Consider the following 13,607-nt stretch of genomic DNA (forward strand, 5'->3'; position numbering starts at 1 on the left):
TAAAAACATTGCATTGCCATATTCATTTTATTTAACAGTCACACAAAACATTTTTAAAAATATTAGTTGCTGGCATTTATCATTAATCTCCCACTGCTTCCATCCAAGTAGGGTGCTTGAACTCGAAGCAGAGTTTACTAATATAAGAGAAGCGCTAAAATCTGGTAACATCAACTGTTCACACAGCAGCAAAACACAAAAAAGAAACAGCATTTAGATGGAAAGTGGCAAAATATTTCACCTGAACATGTTCTCTAAGTATGTTGCTAGCTACTACTTAATCTCTTTGCTGGATTATTTGAAAGCCACATGATGCAAGTGGCCTTCTGCTGCTAATATTTGGATCTCAAAAAAGAGTGTTGTGCAGACCTTGAAGGACTGGCAATGTATAGCATTCTATTCCATGCAAAAACCAAGTGGAATTCTCTGCAAACCAGTAAACATTTTGACACAATTCTTGCATTTAACAATATAATTTCAAAATAATAAATTAAATTAAAATTACAGATAAATTAAAATTACAGATAAACATTAAATAAGATCCTTTAACATAATACAAAACTAGGTAATCACACATACAGGATTTAATAGAAAATGGATATATATATATTTTCTGGCAATAGAAAATGAGTTACTCATACCTCTTTCTTTTAAGGCTCAATCCACATATGTCTCTTAATATCAAGTGGGCACATCTATGTGCAAAAGCTGGGCCAGATTACCATATAGAATAGTGAAGCCATCTGGTAGAACTCAGAAGTCTGCTGCCTGCCACCACTGCCAGGTAGGTTTGCTTGGCACCCCATCCCCAAAACCTTGGGCTGGTCCTGGGTGGCTAGACAGGGACAGGAACTTTGCCCCTTCATTATCTTTTGGACTACAGCTTCCACATTCCACACTGGTTAGTGTTGCTGGGAGCTGTAAGCCAAAATATCTGAAGGCCCAAGGTTCTCTGCCCAAAGACAGATGAAGATAGGAATTAAAGAAATGCAGCAAAGTATTTGAGACAGGGAAACATGTAGCATCTAGATATTGTTGGGTTGCAATGGCCATCGGCCTAAAGAAATTGATGACCAATAAAATCAACAGTCACCGTCTCTACTTCAGGCATTTGTCCCCAGCAATAAAGGCCCATGACAAATACTAGCAGTCATTTCAAAGTTATTCACTACTAACCCTGTTTCAACATGCATAATTGCAATCCAGGGGCTGGAGCCAGATCTCATTGCACTAGTAACAGACCCACTGAAAACAATTTGAGTTTCATTAACTGAGGGCCTGAACAGAAATGCCAAAATAAAGCTGCTTCAGGTCACTTTGGAGGTATGCTGTTTAAATGACACACACATCTTAAGAGGCGGGAAGCTGTGCTCTTAGGATGCATGCATCATTTAAACAGCATACCTCCAAAGTGACCTGAAGCAGCTTTATTTTGACCTGGCCCTGAATGCAGAGCCTAGGAGTGTTATTTTATAAGTGCAGATGTCAGAATCCATCAACTAGCCTGTCCATTTTCTATTCTGGCTGGAGAAGAATTGGAAGGTGTAGTTCAAAAAAGTAAATTTTCTGAGCTGAGTTGGATGAGTCTGTTCTAAGTACAACTAAATCGGGATCCAACCCCCTGCTAAGCATTTCCTAAGAGGAGATATATTAGATCATATGCCCAAGAAATTTGCAGAGGTGAGAACTAGGAACTCTCCTTGTTCATCACCTTGCAATTTAGTCCAGCTACTAACACAGCCAGTACTTTTATGTTTAAATATTAAACAGTAGTTTAACATTGTATATCTCAACATATGTGCCACAGTAAGACTGCAAGAATCAAACCCTGCATGTCCAAGGCTTGCTGAGACTGATAATCACTTTAAACCCAAAAGATTTATTGACAGCATAGTTATAAATATTAAATAAATGATAAATATCCTAGTATCATAGAAATTAAAGATCTAAAGACTAACATGGGAAACATGAAGCTTTTAAAAAAAGATTCAATAAATAAAAATAAATAAACCTAATAAATAAAAAACAACTAAAAACAACTTGTAAGGCTATTCCACTAGAAAATTGTCAATGCAAATAAGTTATGGGTTTTCCATGCCATCACAGACAAAGCACATTTGCTGAAGTTCATCCAAAGCGGCCATGTTATAAAATATTTTAGATGAGCCAATTCCAAATGCTTGATATCTAGATAGCAACTATATGAATTCCACACTACCAGAGTTTTTGCAAGTGAATACTCTGTAATTAAAAACAAAACAGGTACTAAAAGATTCACTAGTATGTCAGCCTCTGAATGTGTTAAGAGTTTTTAAAATCACAAGAACAGGAACGACATTGCTCTGCGTTAAGTATTTGTGCCAAATAGACAAAGGTCTGTAACATGTGTTTGGAAGAACTTCACAAAATTGGGGGGGAATTCAGCATTAACTTTAGGCAGCAATGATAAAGGAAGAGATGAGTTCAGTACCAAGAGTCATCATCCATATTTTTTCCTGTTGGAAGAACATGGCAGAGAAAAACAAATAAGCTAGTATAAAACTGGCTCTTGGTTGCTGCCAGAATTTTTTAAAAACCTGTTTCATTCTACACCACTTTCAATAAAAAAATATGTTAAAAACAAATAAATAATAAAATCCAGTAGTCCTGTCAGTCAAAACAATTCTGCCAGGAAAACAGTATCCATCTGCTATAGTCCATATCTCAGGTAAAAGAACAGCCAGACGGAACCATCCTCCCAGCCAAGGTCTCCTGGGAGAATCTCATCACCCATCATATTACACAATGCAGTGGTTTAGCGCTCGTGTAATTATATCCATGAACATCATGAATTTGCGGAGGATAAGATAGCTTCCAATTTCTCTTTGAACCTGCAGAAAGGTAGGCTGGTTTTCCGTTTGTGGGTAGGTGACAACAGGCAAACTACTTTCTTCCATCTGGAGAAGAGAAAAGAATTCACATTAGAATATAATATTATATAGCAGAGGCCTTCTTTCCTGAAGATTGGAAATAAGTTTGAGTGTGACCTAAGCCCACCAACCGATCCCATTACATTCAACTTCACAAAGAGCACTTGACATTTGATAAGATTTCTAAAAAGATGTCACACACACCTTCTAGTAAAGAAGCTCCCTCTCCTGTTTTTGAGGCAGGGATCCCATACTCTCCAGCATTTCACAGATGAAAACCAAGACACATATGGCCAAACAACATCAGAATGTGCATAAGGTATCAAAGTTATTACAGAAGACGACGACGCAGGCCAGAATAGGATGCAGCAGTTCTCTTTTGCCTAAACCTATTGGGATGGGCAAGATTCTGCCCCTCCTCTCCCCCTGCTGAGCTAATTGAGTGCAAAGTACTTTTGTACACTGAACTCAGTTTGCAATAATTTAAGCAAGCCAGGGGGAAAGGTGGGAGAGAAGAAAGACTGGGCCATTTTAAAAGCAGTTGAAAAATTGGATTCTCTGGGTCAGCCAGAGGGTGTGTGATCCTTTTAGCCATCATGAGGGAGAAGTGCAGTATAGAAATAGCCCTTTGAGTCACAAGTGGGACACTTCTAGCTCTGTAAGTAGTTGGTCAAGAACTACAGCTAGTAATCAGAAGACCTTTTTGCAGATGATGTGTGGAGGAATGAGATCTGCTGACAAGTCCCATGTTCATCTTTTCTTAAAACTAGTTCTGCGAGGGGAATCCCTTGTTTCAGAGAAAGGATGATAACTGTTGAGCCAACAAAGCAGCCAGTAAAATTATTTAGCACTCTTAGACCACCAGCATCACCCCTGAACCTCATTGGAGTTGATCTTCTATTGATAGCTAGATTAAATGTATTGAAACTCAGAATTTGGAAAAAATTGCTTTGTGGACTAGAGCTCCCAGACTTCTTCAGCCAGCATTGCTTGTGGTCATCCTTGTTGAGGCGTTCTGGGAATTATGGTCCAAAAAGTAACTTTTCCAAGCCCTGCTGAAACTATAGTGGAAAAGAGTTGTGACCTTTCATTCTTATCAGAATAGAAAGCAACTAGCAGATTGTGTAACATCTTTATTCCATCCAATGCACCAATTTTAACAACCCACTGTGACCTGCTCCTTGGAACTTGCTATCCCAACACGTCAGTTTCTTTCCATTTAATTCCATTACTCATTATAACATTCTTTCCCCTTCCCAACCTAATTTGAGTACATCAGCCTCACCTGCAGTTGGATGTTGGTGGACAGGTTTGAGGTATCAAGCTGGAGAGCAGACAGTCTGTTAGCATACTTCGGTAGGATCTGTTTAATGTGTGAGAGGTAGCCATAGTAGGTTTGCAGGCCTACCCGTAACTGCTTGAAACAGCCTCCCTGCAAGAAGAAGATTTAAAAGGGGGAAGGGGAAGAAAAGGTTAAGTCTACTATTTGGCTTGACCTCTGCCTTTACCCAAGTTCTCTGTCCAGTGAGAGAATTATTTAACTTAGACAATACAACTGCACACCCTGCATGGGTGATTTGGAAGGATATTTATTTAGTGTGTTTATAGAACATCCTAAATAAATAAAATAAAGGACAGCTAATAGACATAGAGGTTGAAGTTACTTCAAAAACAGAACAGCTTTGACCAGAGAGGGACAGAGGTGACTGTGAGGGTGGGGTGGGAAAAAGAGAGAAATGTGTGCACACATGTAATTCAGTGTGCAAAATGATGTCTCAAAACAGTTCAGCTTTTAAATCAGCTAAATATTTACACATTACATATTTGATATAGGAGGTGAGTCTTTGACCAACCATGCCAATCTTTCTAGGATGAAATATGAAAAGTAGCCCAGTTGGGACAGATATGAATTAAATGACTGGAACTGAGTGGGAACAACACAGAAATGACAAGGGAGTACTATCAAACTTGTAGAACACTTCATTCCTTCCAAAGAACAAGCTAAGAAGAGGCTATAAACTTATATATTAAAAACAGAAATATTAAAGAGGTTATATGAGGTGAATGCAAACAGAGGGTTTCTCCATATGCTGGCAAAAAAAAATATTTTGTATAAAAATTGGTGGCTATGTTGCTGCTCCAGCTTTCTCCTCAGCTCTCCCTGCACCAACTTTGTAGACAGCGAATGGCTAGATTGTTAAGAAATATTTGCTGGGAAAACAGATAAGGGAATTTCCCTTGAATGCTGTTATCAGTGATATTTATTTAGCTATTTGGTAATATTCCTCTCCTCTTGAGGGGTTGAGTTCAAATCATTGCAAGATCATCATGTTAGACTTCCATGAGCACCCCTTTGCAGAATTGGTGCTGGAGCAGGGGTGTCACAAAATGAGCTTTGTAGGTCTGAATGCATTCACCCCATGGACCACACTCAGCCCAGTCCTGCATAAGAGGTAACGCCCAGCATCCCCTGGAAATAAGACCCAATCTGAATGAACAGTTAAAGTTAAACCTAGCATGCATCTTGAATGACAGGTAAGAGAACGACTTGAATAAGTGTTTGCTTCTACTTATCGCCACAGCCACCTTTTCGGAATAGTTTTTGTTTTGTTATGTACTATAAATGAGAGCCAGTGTGCTGTAGTGGTTTGGGTACTGGACTAAGACACTGAAGACCAGGGTTCAAATTCCTGCTTGGCCATGGAAACCCACTGAGTGAACTTGGGTAAGTCACACACTCTCAGTTTTGGAGAAAGACAAGGATAAATCCCTCTGAACAATCCTTGCCCCCCCCCCCAAAAAAACAACAACAAACCTGTGATAGGATCACCTTAGGGTGACCAAAACTTGGAAACAACTTGATGGCACACCACAACAATGTACCTTCAAATCAATTTTCTGGCTTATTGTGACCTCATCCTAGGGTTTTCAAGCCAATATTTATTTAGAGGAGGTGTGCTATTGCCTTCCTCTAAGGACTGAGAAAGTGTGATATGCCCATGGTCACCCAGTGGGTTGTCATGCAGAGATACACACACTGGTCCCCTGGAGTCCCAGTCCAATACTCAAATCAAATCACTATAATACACAGGCTAAATTACATTTCTTTAAAAACTTGACTGTATTGAGATGACACTTAGATACTATTTTCCAAAATGTTCCCCCCACCCCTGTCTTGCAGAAATTGTAGCAGGGGGAGAGACCATTTTAGATCCCAAGCCTTGCTTTCTCAGTTGGACCAATCCCTTCTGTTTAACTGTGTACCTAATCTAATCTTTTCCCCCCAGCATTCTTTTCAACCTTGCTAACTCATATGTTAAAACTTTCAAAAGTGCTGAACCATGATTGCTCAATTAGATCCCCAAGATGATTTATTTCCCTCTAGTTTGATTATGAGGAAGAGGTTGCTCCCCTGCCCACTCCAACCTCATCTTTGGTAACTAAGGTCAGGAAACTACCCAGCATGAACTGGCACTACCCAAGATTTTAAAAACATATATATGAATAAGGCTTTCAAGTTTTGTGTGATGGATTTACTGGTAAGAAAACAAAAGGCAATTAATTTATGGTAAATTGTATGGGGAATGGCAAACATGATTTAATATGTGGGTCATTGTGCCTGGCTAACTTTCAGCTTAATAGGCTTCTTGCCATGTGTGGCTCACGAAATTTAATTTACATCCATCACTCCTTGATTAGATTGTTGTTCTGTCACTATGGACATATTGAAGTGTCCTTCTTCTAGCCTCTCCTGGAGATATGTGATATTCCTTGTTAGTCTCCCATCTGAGTACTAACTAGGCCCAACCTTGCTTCACTTTTGATATCAAATGAGATTGGATATGATCAGATGGTGCTTCAGCTCTAAAGGAGCTACTCAGATAAATTGCGCTTTTTCAGTAGAGTGGTTTGGTGAGCACATATCTTTGGTAAGAAGCGAGCATGCAAAATCAGGAAACGTTATGTTTGGTCAGCAACTCCCAAAATCCTGTAGACATCATGGCTTGTGCCCATACTCTTTATGGATTCTGGGACCTGTAGTTCAAAAAAAGTAGCTTTTGAAGCTCTGGAACTAGTGTTGGTTATTCTTGTCTATTTCTATCTATACTGCCTGTATCTATCTACTTTATCACCCACCACAAGTTTCACTGTACACTAAGAATACTTCCCTGTCAACTGTTAAAACAGGAACTTTTTGTGTAATGGGGTAATGGGCTTAAATAGACAGTAGCTGCTACTTACCATATTACAGGTTGCTACCTGGCAATGGGAATGATCCACTTGCCCAATGCCTAGAAATCCCTGCATGAAGAGAAGCTGATTATCAGCGCCGAGATTGAGATCTGTACGCTGGGAGAGAAAGGAGTAGATAAGAAATTGTAGTCAGAAGAGACAGTTGCCTGATACAGATATTACAGATATATAAGTTGCTCAGCATATACATTTTATGCGAAACACTTCTATTATGGCACACACTTATCTCCACCAGACAATGCCCATGCTCTTTTTGAAATACCTTTAAGGTGTCATGTTGCTATGAAGAAATGTGGTTAAACAGAGTAAATCATGTTTTTAATATTTTTAGTTAAGACATTTGCCCTTCTTCCCAGAAATCTCCCTGGTATCCAGCACCCTCACTAGAACAAGAGGCTCATAGTGAAGGAGAATACATCACAAGCAACTTAACTTTTTCTGTGGAATAATCTGGAATGCACTTGTGAAGATAAGTAAGTTGTGTGAGTAAAAGGATTCTACCAGACAACTGAAGCACTATGAATTGTTATGGGAACAAAATTCAAGACTCAGTCTTTAAATAGACAAAACCCATCATCTTGGCTTTTTCTTTCTTATAACAGAAAGTTGGGGTGTGAAGTGCATAGATATGGGGCCAGCCGATAGCTCAGATGCCAAAGATGATTGATGAACACAATTTCCAGTGGTTAGAAGAACACACTTTAGTGTACCACATAACTCCTTGCCAGAAACGTAGGAGTTACTCTTTTGTTCTACAACTCCTTGGATCAGTCAACCAGTTTGGCCACATTTCTCCCTCTTTATAAATAACAAAACTAGAATAATGCAACATTTAAAAAACACTGAAGCTAAGTGCATGTTGATTGAGTTGTACAGTTTTAATAAGTTGTATGGGAAATAGCCTCGACACAACATTAGTTTCCAACTTCCCTTAAAAAACTAAATTAATAGGTTCATTTTATGTCCCTTCCTCCTTTACTACAGGACACCAAAATCTATCTACCCTGCTTTTGTCAACCCAGACTCTAATAATTTAATACTGATAATTTGAAGGGTTGCAAGTAACTCCGGTTGCGATGCAGTTTTCCTTTCAGAATAAGCGAAACCCAGATGGGAGCTCTATGAAATGTATTTCATTTTAATTTTGACAGATCTAGTCAAACTGGTCTCCAAAAGGAAGCTAATGAGAAGGCCAGTGCTTTGCCAGTTTGTGTTTGCAAACTATTTTGCTCCTTTTGTCAACGAATGATGACCTTTCCGGGTTGGCAAAAACTCACAGATGCTGGGAAATGTGAAACCAATGCATTTGCAGAGATTAAATGGGGTCTCGACCAAATTCACAATACTAGGAAAATAGAAAGCTACACTCTGTATGGGGTTAAGACTCCTTGGAGGAGTAAGCTGTAATTTATAGGAAATGGCTGGAAGAGGAGTCCCACGGCAGAATGACTTGCCAACTATTTTGTTTATCTGAGAACTCCATCTGGCGGGAACAAGTTATTTTAAGTCATGTTTGCCCAAGTATACAATCAAGATTGGTACACTAGCACCTCTCAGGATATAGTTGCTTTCCCAATAACAGACAGATGTTAATAGACAACGTAGGTAGATGGGAGTTTTTCCAGGGCTGGCTTCCAGTCTCATTCAAATCTGTAAGTTTTTACCTTTTGGCCTGTCAGATGTTTTGGACTTCAGCTCCCAGAAACCCCAACCAGCATTAACAATGGTCAGAGGTTCTGGGAGTTTAAGCCTGAAGATTGCAAACTACTGCTCAAACCAACACTGGCACTGTTAGGATGACCACCATTTCACTTTTGTCTTTCAAACCTATTTCAAAGGTGGGAAATAGGCTAAAAATACTGAGAGTTGGTCTTCTGAACTTTTCAGTAAACAACACTCCCTTTTCATCTTTGATACGGAAGATGATTCCTCAACCCTTTGGCTTAACCCTGTGAGGATAAACAACTCTCATCCTGGTCTACTGCAGAAGAACAAAGAATCCCAAAGCACACATTATGGTATCCATAGACTACACTTGATCACGTTTCTGATGAAGTGGGTTCTAGTCCATATAAATTTGCACCAGAATTTCGTTTCTGTGGTGATACAGGGTCCTTCATAATTCTGGCTAAAGAATCTCCACCCACTGCCTTTCTGTCTTTACTGGGGTCAACTGGAGATGTGCAGAGCCATCAATATGCTTATGACACTCAAATCAACTTCCCATTTTAATCTCATTCAGATGGGACAGTGAAGTGGTGGACTGGTGCCTGAGATCAATAGTGGACTAGATCAAGTCTCAGATAGAAGTATGGCAGGTAGATCAGGTGCATGATAAAGTGATTCACAACCTTTTCTGGGCAGAATTACACTCATGCTAGAACAGGTGCATGGAACCACTGCCCATCCGTATTATTAGCTGTGCCACCATGGAATAATGGTAGCTGGATTATAAAAATAGCTGAAGGGCCACAGGTTCCCATTCCCAGCACTGACAGAACAGATGTACTGTTTGGTCTGGGTGGTATAGTGATATATCTCACACTGTCATTGAAATCCCTCATTTTGAGTCACTAAACCCATCTCTACTAATTTAAGTTCCTGTTCTACTATATCCGGGCTGCCTTTGCTAGGAAGCCTTCAAATGTTGCTGCCAAGCTCCTCGCCAGACTGGCTATATAGGGAGCATCTTTTGTCAGTTCTTGATTTGCACACCATTTCAATACACTTTTACAGAAAGATTTATCTCAGGGGCTGCCTCCCCCGTCCCAGTTTTATCTTTTTTATCTTTCTATTAGTCTCAAACTCATCTCCAGGTTCACTCACCATTTGACATTAGGCAAAGAGTGACTCAAGAGGGGACCTTTTTAGTGATGACAGTCTGCCTAACAAGCATTTTCCTTGATGTTGAAGGGACCTTACCTTCTCCCACCGTGTCATCTAAATGGCTTTAATTTAGTGGTCCCAAGAGTATTTTCAGCTGGTTTCATCCTTTTCATGTTCTTTGCTTTGTAATTTAAACATTGTTCTGTTATCCTCAAAACAAACTGTTGTGTTCAAACAAAAATAAGTGGTTGAGTGAGCTAGTTCTAGTGTTAGTCCTATCTAGACTTTTTGTTGCTGTGTGTCAAGTAATTTCTGATTTATGGCAAACCTATCATGAGGTTTTCTTGGTAAGATTTGTTCATGAGGGGTTGCCTTTGCATTTCTCTGAAGCTGAGAGTATGTAGCTTGCCCAAAATCACCCAGTGGGTTTCCAGAGTATCTAGAGTTATAGACCAAAACTCAGACCACTACACTATACTGGCCCTTGAAATCAGTTAGTTAGTTGAGAGCAATGAGACGTATTCATTTCAACCGATTTACTCTAGTTAGGGCTCTCCCTTACATGACCAAACATCTACTCCTTCCCCCTGCAGCTTACCATCAACTCCTTCAGATCAGCGATCTCCACCTTCATTCTGGCAACAAATTCCTTGTTTTTCCATTTAAACTGGATGAGTTCTGGGTCTCCAGAAGATTCTGTTATTGGTGCAGCTGAGCACATCAACAACTGCCACAGTGCAATGCAAATGAGAGAAATAATACCACCTAGGAAAAGAGAAGGTGACTACATTAAAAACATAATAACAAACAAACAAAAACCCTAGCAATCCTGCGATATCAACAGAAGTCAATAACTATTGACAATGACAGGTCAGATATTCCAGTCTCACCCTGATCCTTTGTGTCTGTAAGGTGTCCCCAAAATTACACACAATTTCTCTTTATATTTTATCAGAGCTCTGTAATAGCTTAGTCTCTTAAAGCAGGAGTGGCCTGCTAGGTGACCTTCCAGATGTAACTGGACTGCAGCTCCCATCAGACCTAGTCAGAATAGCCAAAGGCAAGGAAGACTGAGAGTAGCATTTCGGCAACGTCTGAAGGTACTTAGGTTTCCTGTTCCTGCTATATGATGAGAATGATTTATTTAAATGACAGTAAGCAGATTTACAGAGGAGAAGAAAGAGATGAATACTAATAATAACTGCAATTCAGCAACAGAGTAAACTACTCAAGGCAGCCATGAACACATAGGACTACAAAAGATTCCTGTGGCACCTTAAATACTTCATGCACCTACTAAAGTCCTTTAAAACCTAGTCTATAATAAATGAATTTCTTAACTTTACTCTAGCATAAATTCTTGTGGACTGCATCCCACTTCACCAGTGCATGTTGAAGGCTATGATAGTTCATAAAAGCTTACTTGAAGTCCATCTACTCTGTAGAAATAATGCAGCTTGACACAACTTTAAATGCCATCGCTCCTGGGATTTTAGCTTTGCAAAGTGCATCTACATATGCTGTCTTCTCTGCCAAAGAGTGCAGGTGCCTCACCAAACTACAAATCCCAGGATTTTGTAGGATGGAGCCTTGGCAGTTAAAGTGGTGTCAAACTGCATTATTTCTACAGTATAGATGCACTCCATTGGCACTCCATTCTGTCTCAGGTAGCAGGGAGTCCCGCAGGCTAATCCCATTTTTCGCCATCCCTTTGAGATGAATTACTCCACTATTCTGCTAGTCTTATTGGGAAAACATAAGTGTCAAACCACCCTGAACTTGTTCGAAGAAACAAGCCTCTCTCTCATCTGTCATCTCTCACGTGCTCTTATCTCCTATCTCTCTATCATCCATCATCTGTTTCTACAATCTGTCTCTCTATCATCATCTCTTTCACATCTATCTTCTGTCTCCCTATTATCTATCATCTATCTCTATCACCTATAATATATCATATGTCTCTCTATCATCTCTCTCACACACATCTACCTCCTATCTCTCTATGAAGTTTATCACATGAAGGAGATTGGGAGCTTATCCTGTGAATATCCCAGAAAAATCACATAATTATGCAAAATGATTTCACATGATGTCACACAAAACCCGCCATTAAAGTCACAAAGAAGCATTAACGCACATCTTTTTGCTTTCAAGAATTCTGTATGAATGCATTTCCATTATCACTTTATCGGAATTGCATTCCAATGCACATGCATAATTGCTTGTGAGCATCATTTGTGCAATTACTCGCCAGTTTTGCTTATTTGTGGGATGCTTTAAATGCAGTTTAATCTCTCTTTAATGCCAAAAGTAGCCACAGTGTGATAAACTCATGTCATCTATCACCTCTCTCTCTCTCTCTCTCTCTCTAAGTATCTATAATTGAATTACATACACACACATGTTTAAAAAGGTGCTTCTCTACTAATCCCGTCCATGTGAAATAGCATAGAGAGAAAGGAAAATGTGGGCCCAAAAGGAGCATTTCTCCCTTCCCAGCCCTCTTAGCCTTTAGCCCCGAGGGAAAGAGGCAGCATTTTGTGAGGCAAAACTAAACAAACAAACAAGCCTGAGATTTATGACCTTTAAAAACCAGCTCGGACTGATATCTCCGCCTAGCTGGGGCTACCTTTTCGACCCTAAAGTCTGATTATCCTTTAGTTAGCAGGAAGGGTGCCAAGAGAAATTTCCCTCCATTTCAGCCTTTTAAAAAATCAACAACCCTGTGTACATTTAAAACTTGTTGCTGGTATTGTGCTTTCCAGTTACAGTACTTCCAACTTATGGCAACCCTAAAGTGAACAGTTTATGGGGTTTTCTTGGCAAGATTGGTTCAGAGGGGCTTTGCCATTGCCTTCCCCTGAGGCTGAGAGAGTGTGCCTTGCCCGAGGTAGGCAGCCAGTGATTTCCATGGCCGAACCCCAATGTTTCCCTGTAGGCAAGCCTGGTTTCCTTATGGGCAAGGGCTGCCATTGGTTTGAATACCTCCCCCCCAGAATCAGAGCCCAAGCTCAAAGCCCTCCACCACTAGGCTGGCATTTAAAACTTCCAACAAAACTCTAGGGCCCCCAGTCCCAGCCCTTTCCTGAGCAAACTTTGAGAAGTAGGCAGGGCAGACCACCCAATGGTCCCCTGCTGTGTCCCTGCTAGAAGATCCAGGTGTCCCACCAGAGTGCCCTTCCCCAGGTGAAGGGCCAAGGCTTACCTGGGCTGCCTTTGCTCTCTCTTTCTGCAGCCAGGGCCAGAGGAGGGCTGGCAGAGCACTGACCAGAGTCCTACCACTTACTTGATGCTGCTGACTTCATCCTGCTCCAAAAGCCCTTCAGGGATCTGATCTCCTCCCACTTTTTGGCTTTCTGACTTGCTTCTTCTTTTGGTGCCTCCTGCTGACACTTAGCTGAGCAGCTGCTGGGAATCCAGTGAAAGAGGGAGATCAGCCAGCTTCTGTCTCCAAAGGCGACTGTGAAAAGTTTCCTTGGCCATGAGGGGTTTTTATAACAGGGTTTGAGGAAATTCCAAGGAAGGTGAAAGGTGTGGCCATTTACACTAATTGTGAAAAAAAAGGGGGGGTGTAATTTTTAGGGGGAAAAAAACAAGGCAAGGAAGGGGAGGGTTTAA

At 40.4% G+C, this 13,607-nt stretch overlaps 1 protein-coding gene across 1 annotated transcript; it reads right to left on the reverse strand.

Annotated features, from left to right (window-relative positions):
* Positions 1-2,733: 2,733 nt before the first annotated feature.
* On the reverse strand, positions 2,734-13,294 carry LOC149309171 (myelomonocytic growth factor-like). The gene is made up of 5 exons (XM_089531193.1): positions 13,276-13,294; positions 10,588-10,754; positions 7,152-7,259; positions 4,195-4,341; positions 2,734-2,936 (listed from the first exon to the last, which is right to left on the reverse strand). The coding sequence occupies exons 1-5, from the start codon at positions 13,292-13,294 to the stop codon at positions 2,778-2,780; spliced, it is 600 nt and encodes a 199-aa protein (XP_089387319.1). The 3' UTR covers positions 2,734-2,777.
* Between the last annotated feature and the right edge of the window lie 313 nt (positions 13,295-13,607).

The sequence above is a fragment of the Sceloporus occidentalis genome, unplaced genomic scaffold, assembly GCF_023333645.1.
Source record: "Sceloporus occidentalis isolate IW3139 unplaced genomic scaffold, rSceOcc1.0.p SCAF_7, whole genome shotgun sequence".
NCBI lineage: Eukaryota > Metazoa > Chordata > Lepidosauria > Squamata > Phrynosomatidae > Sceloporus > Sceloporus occidentalis.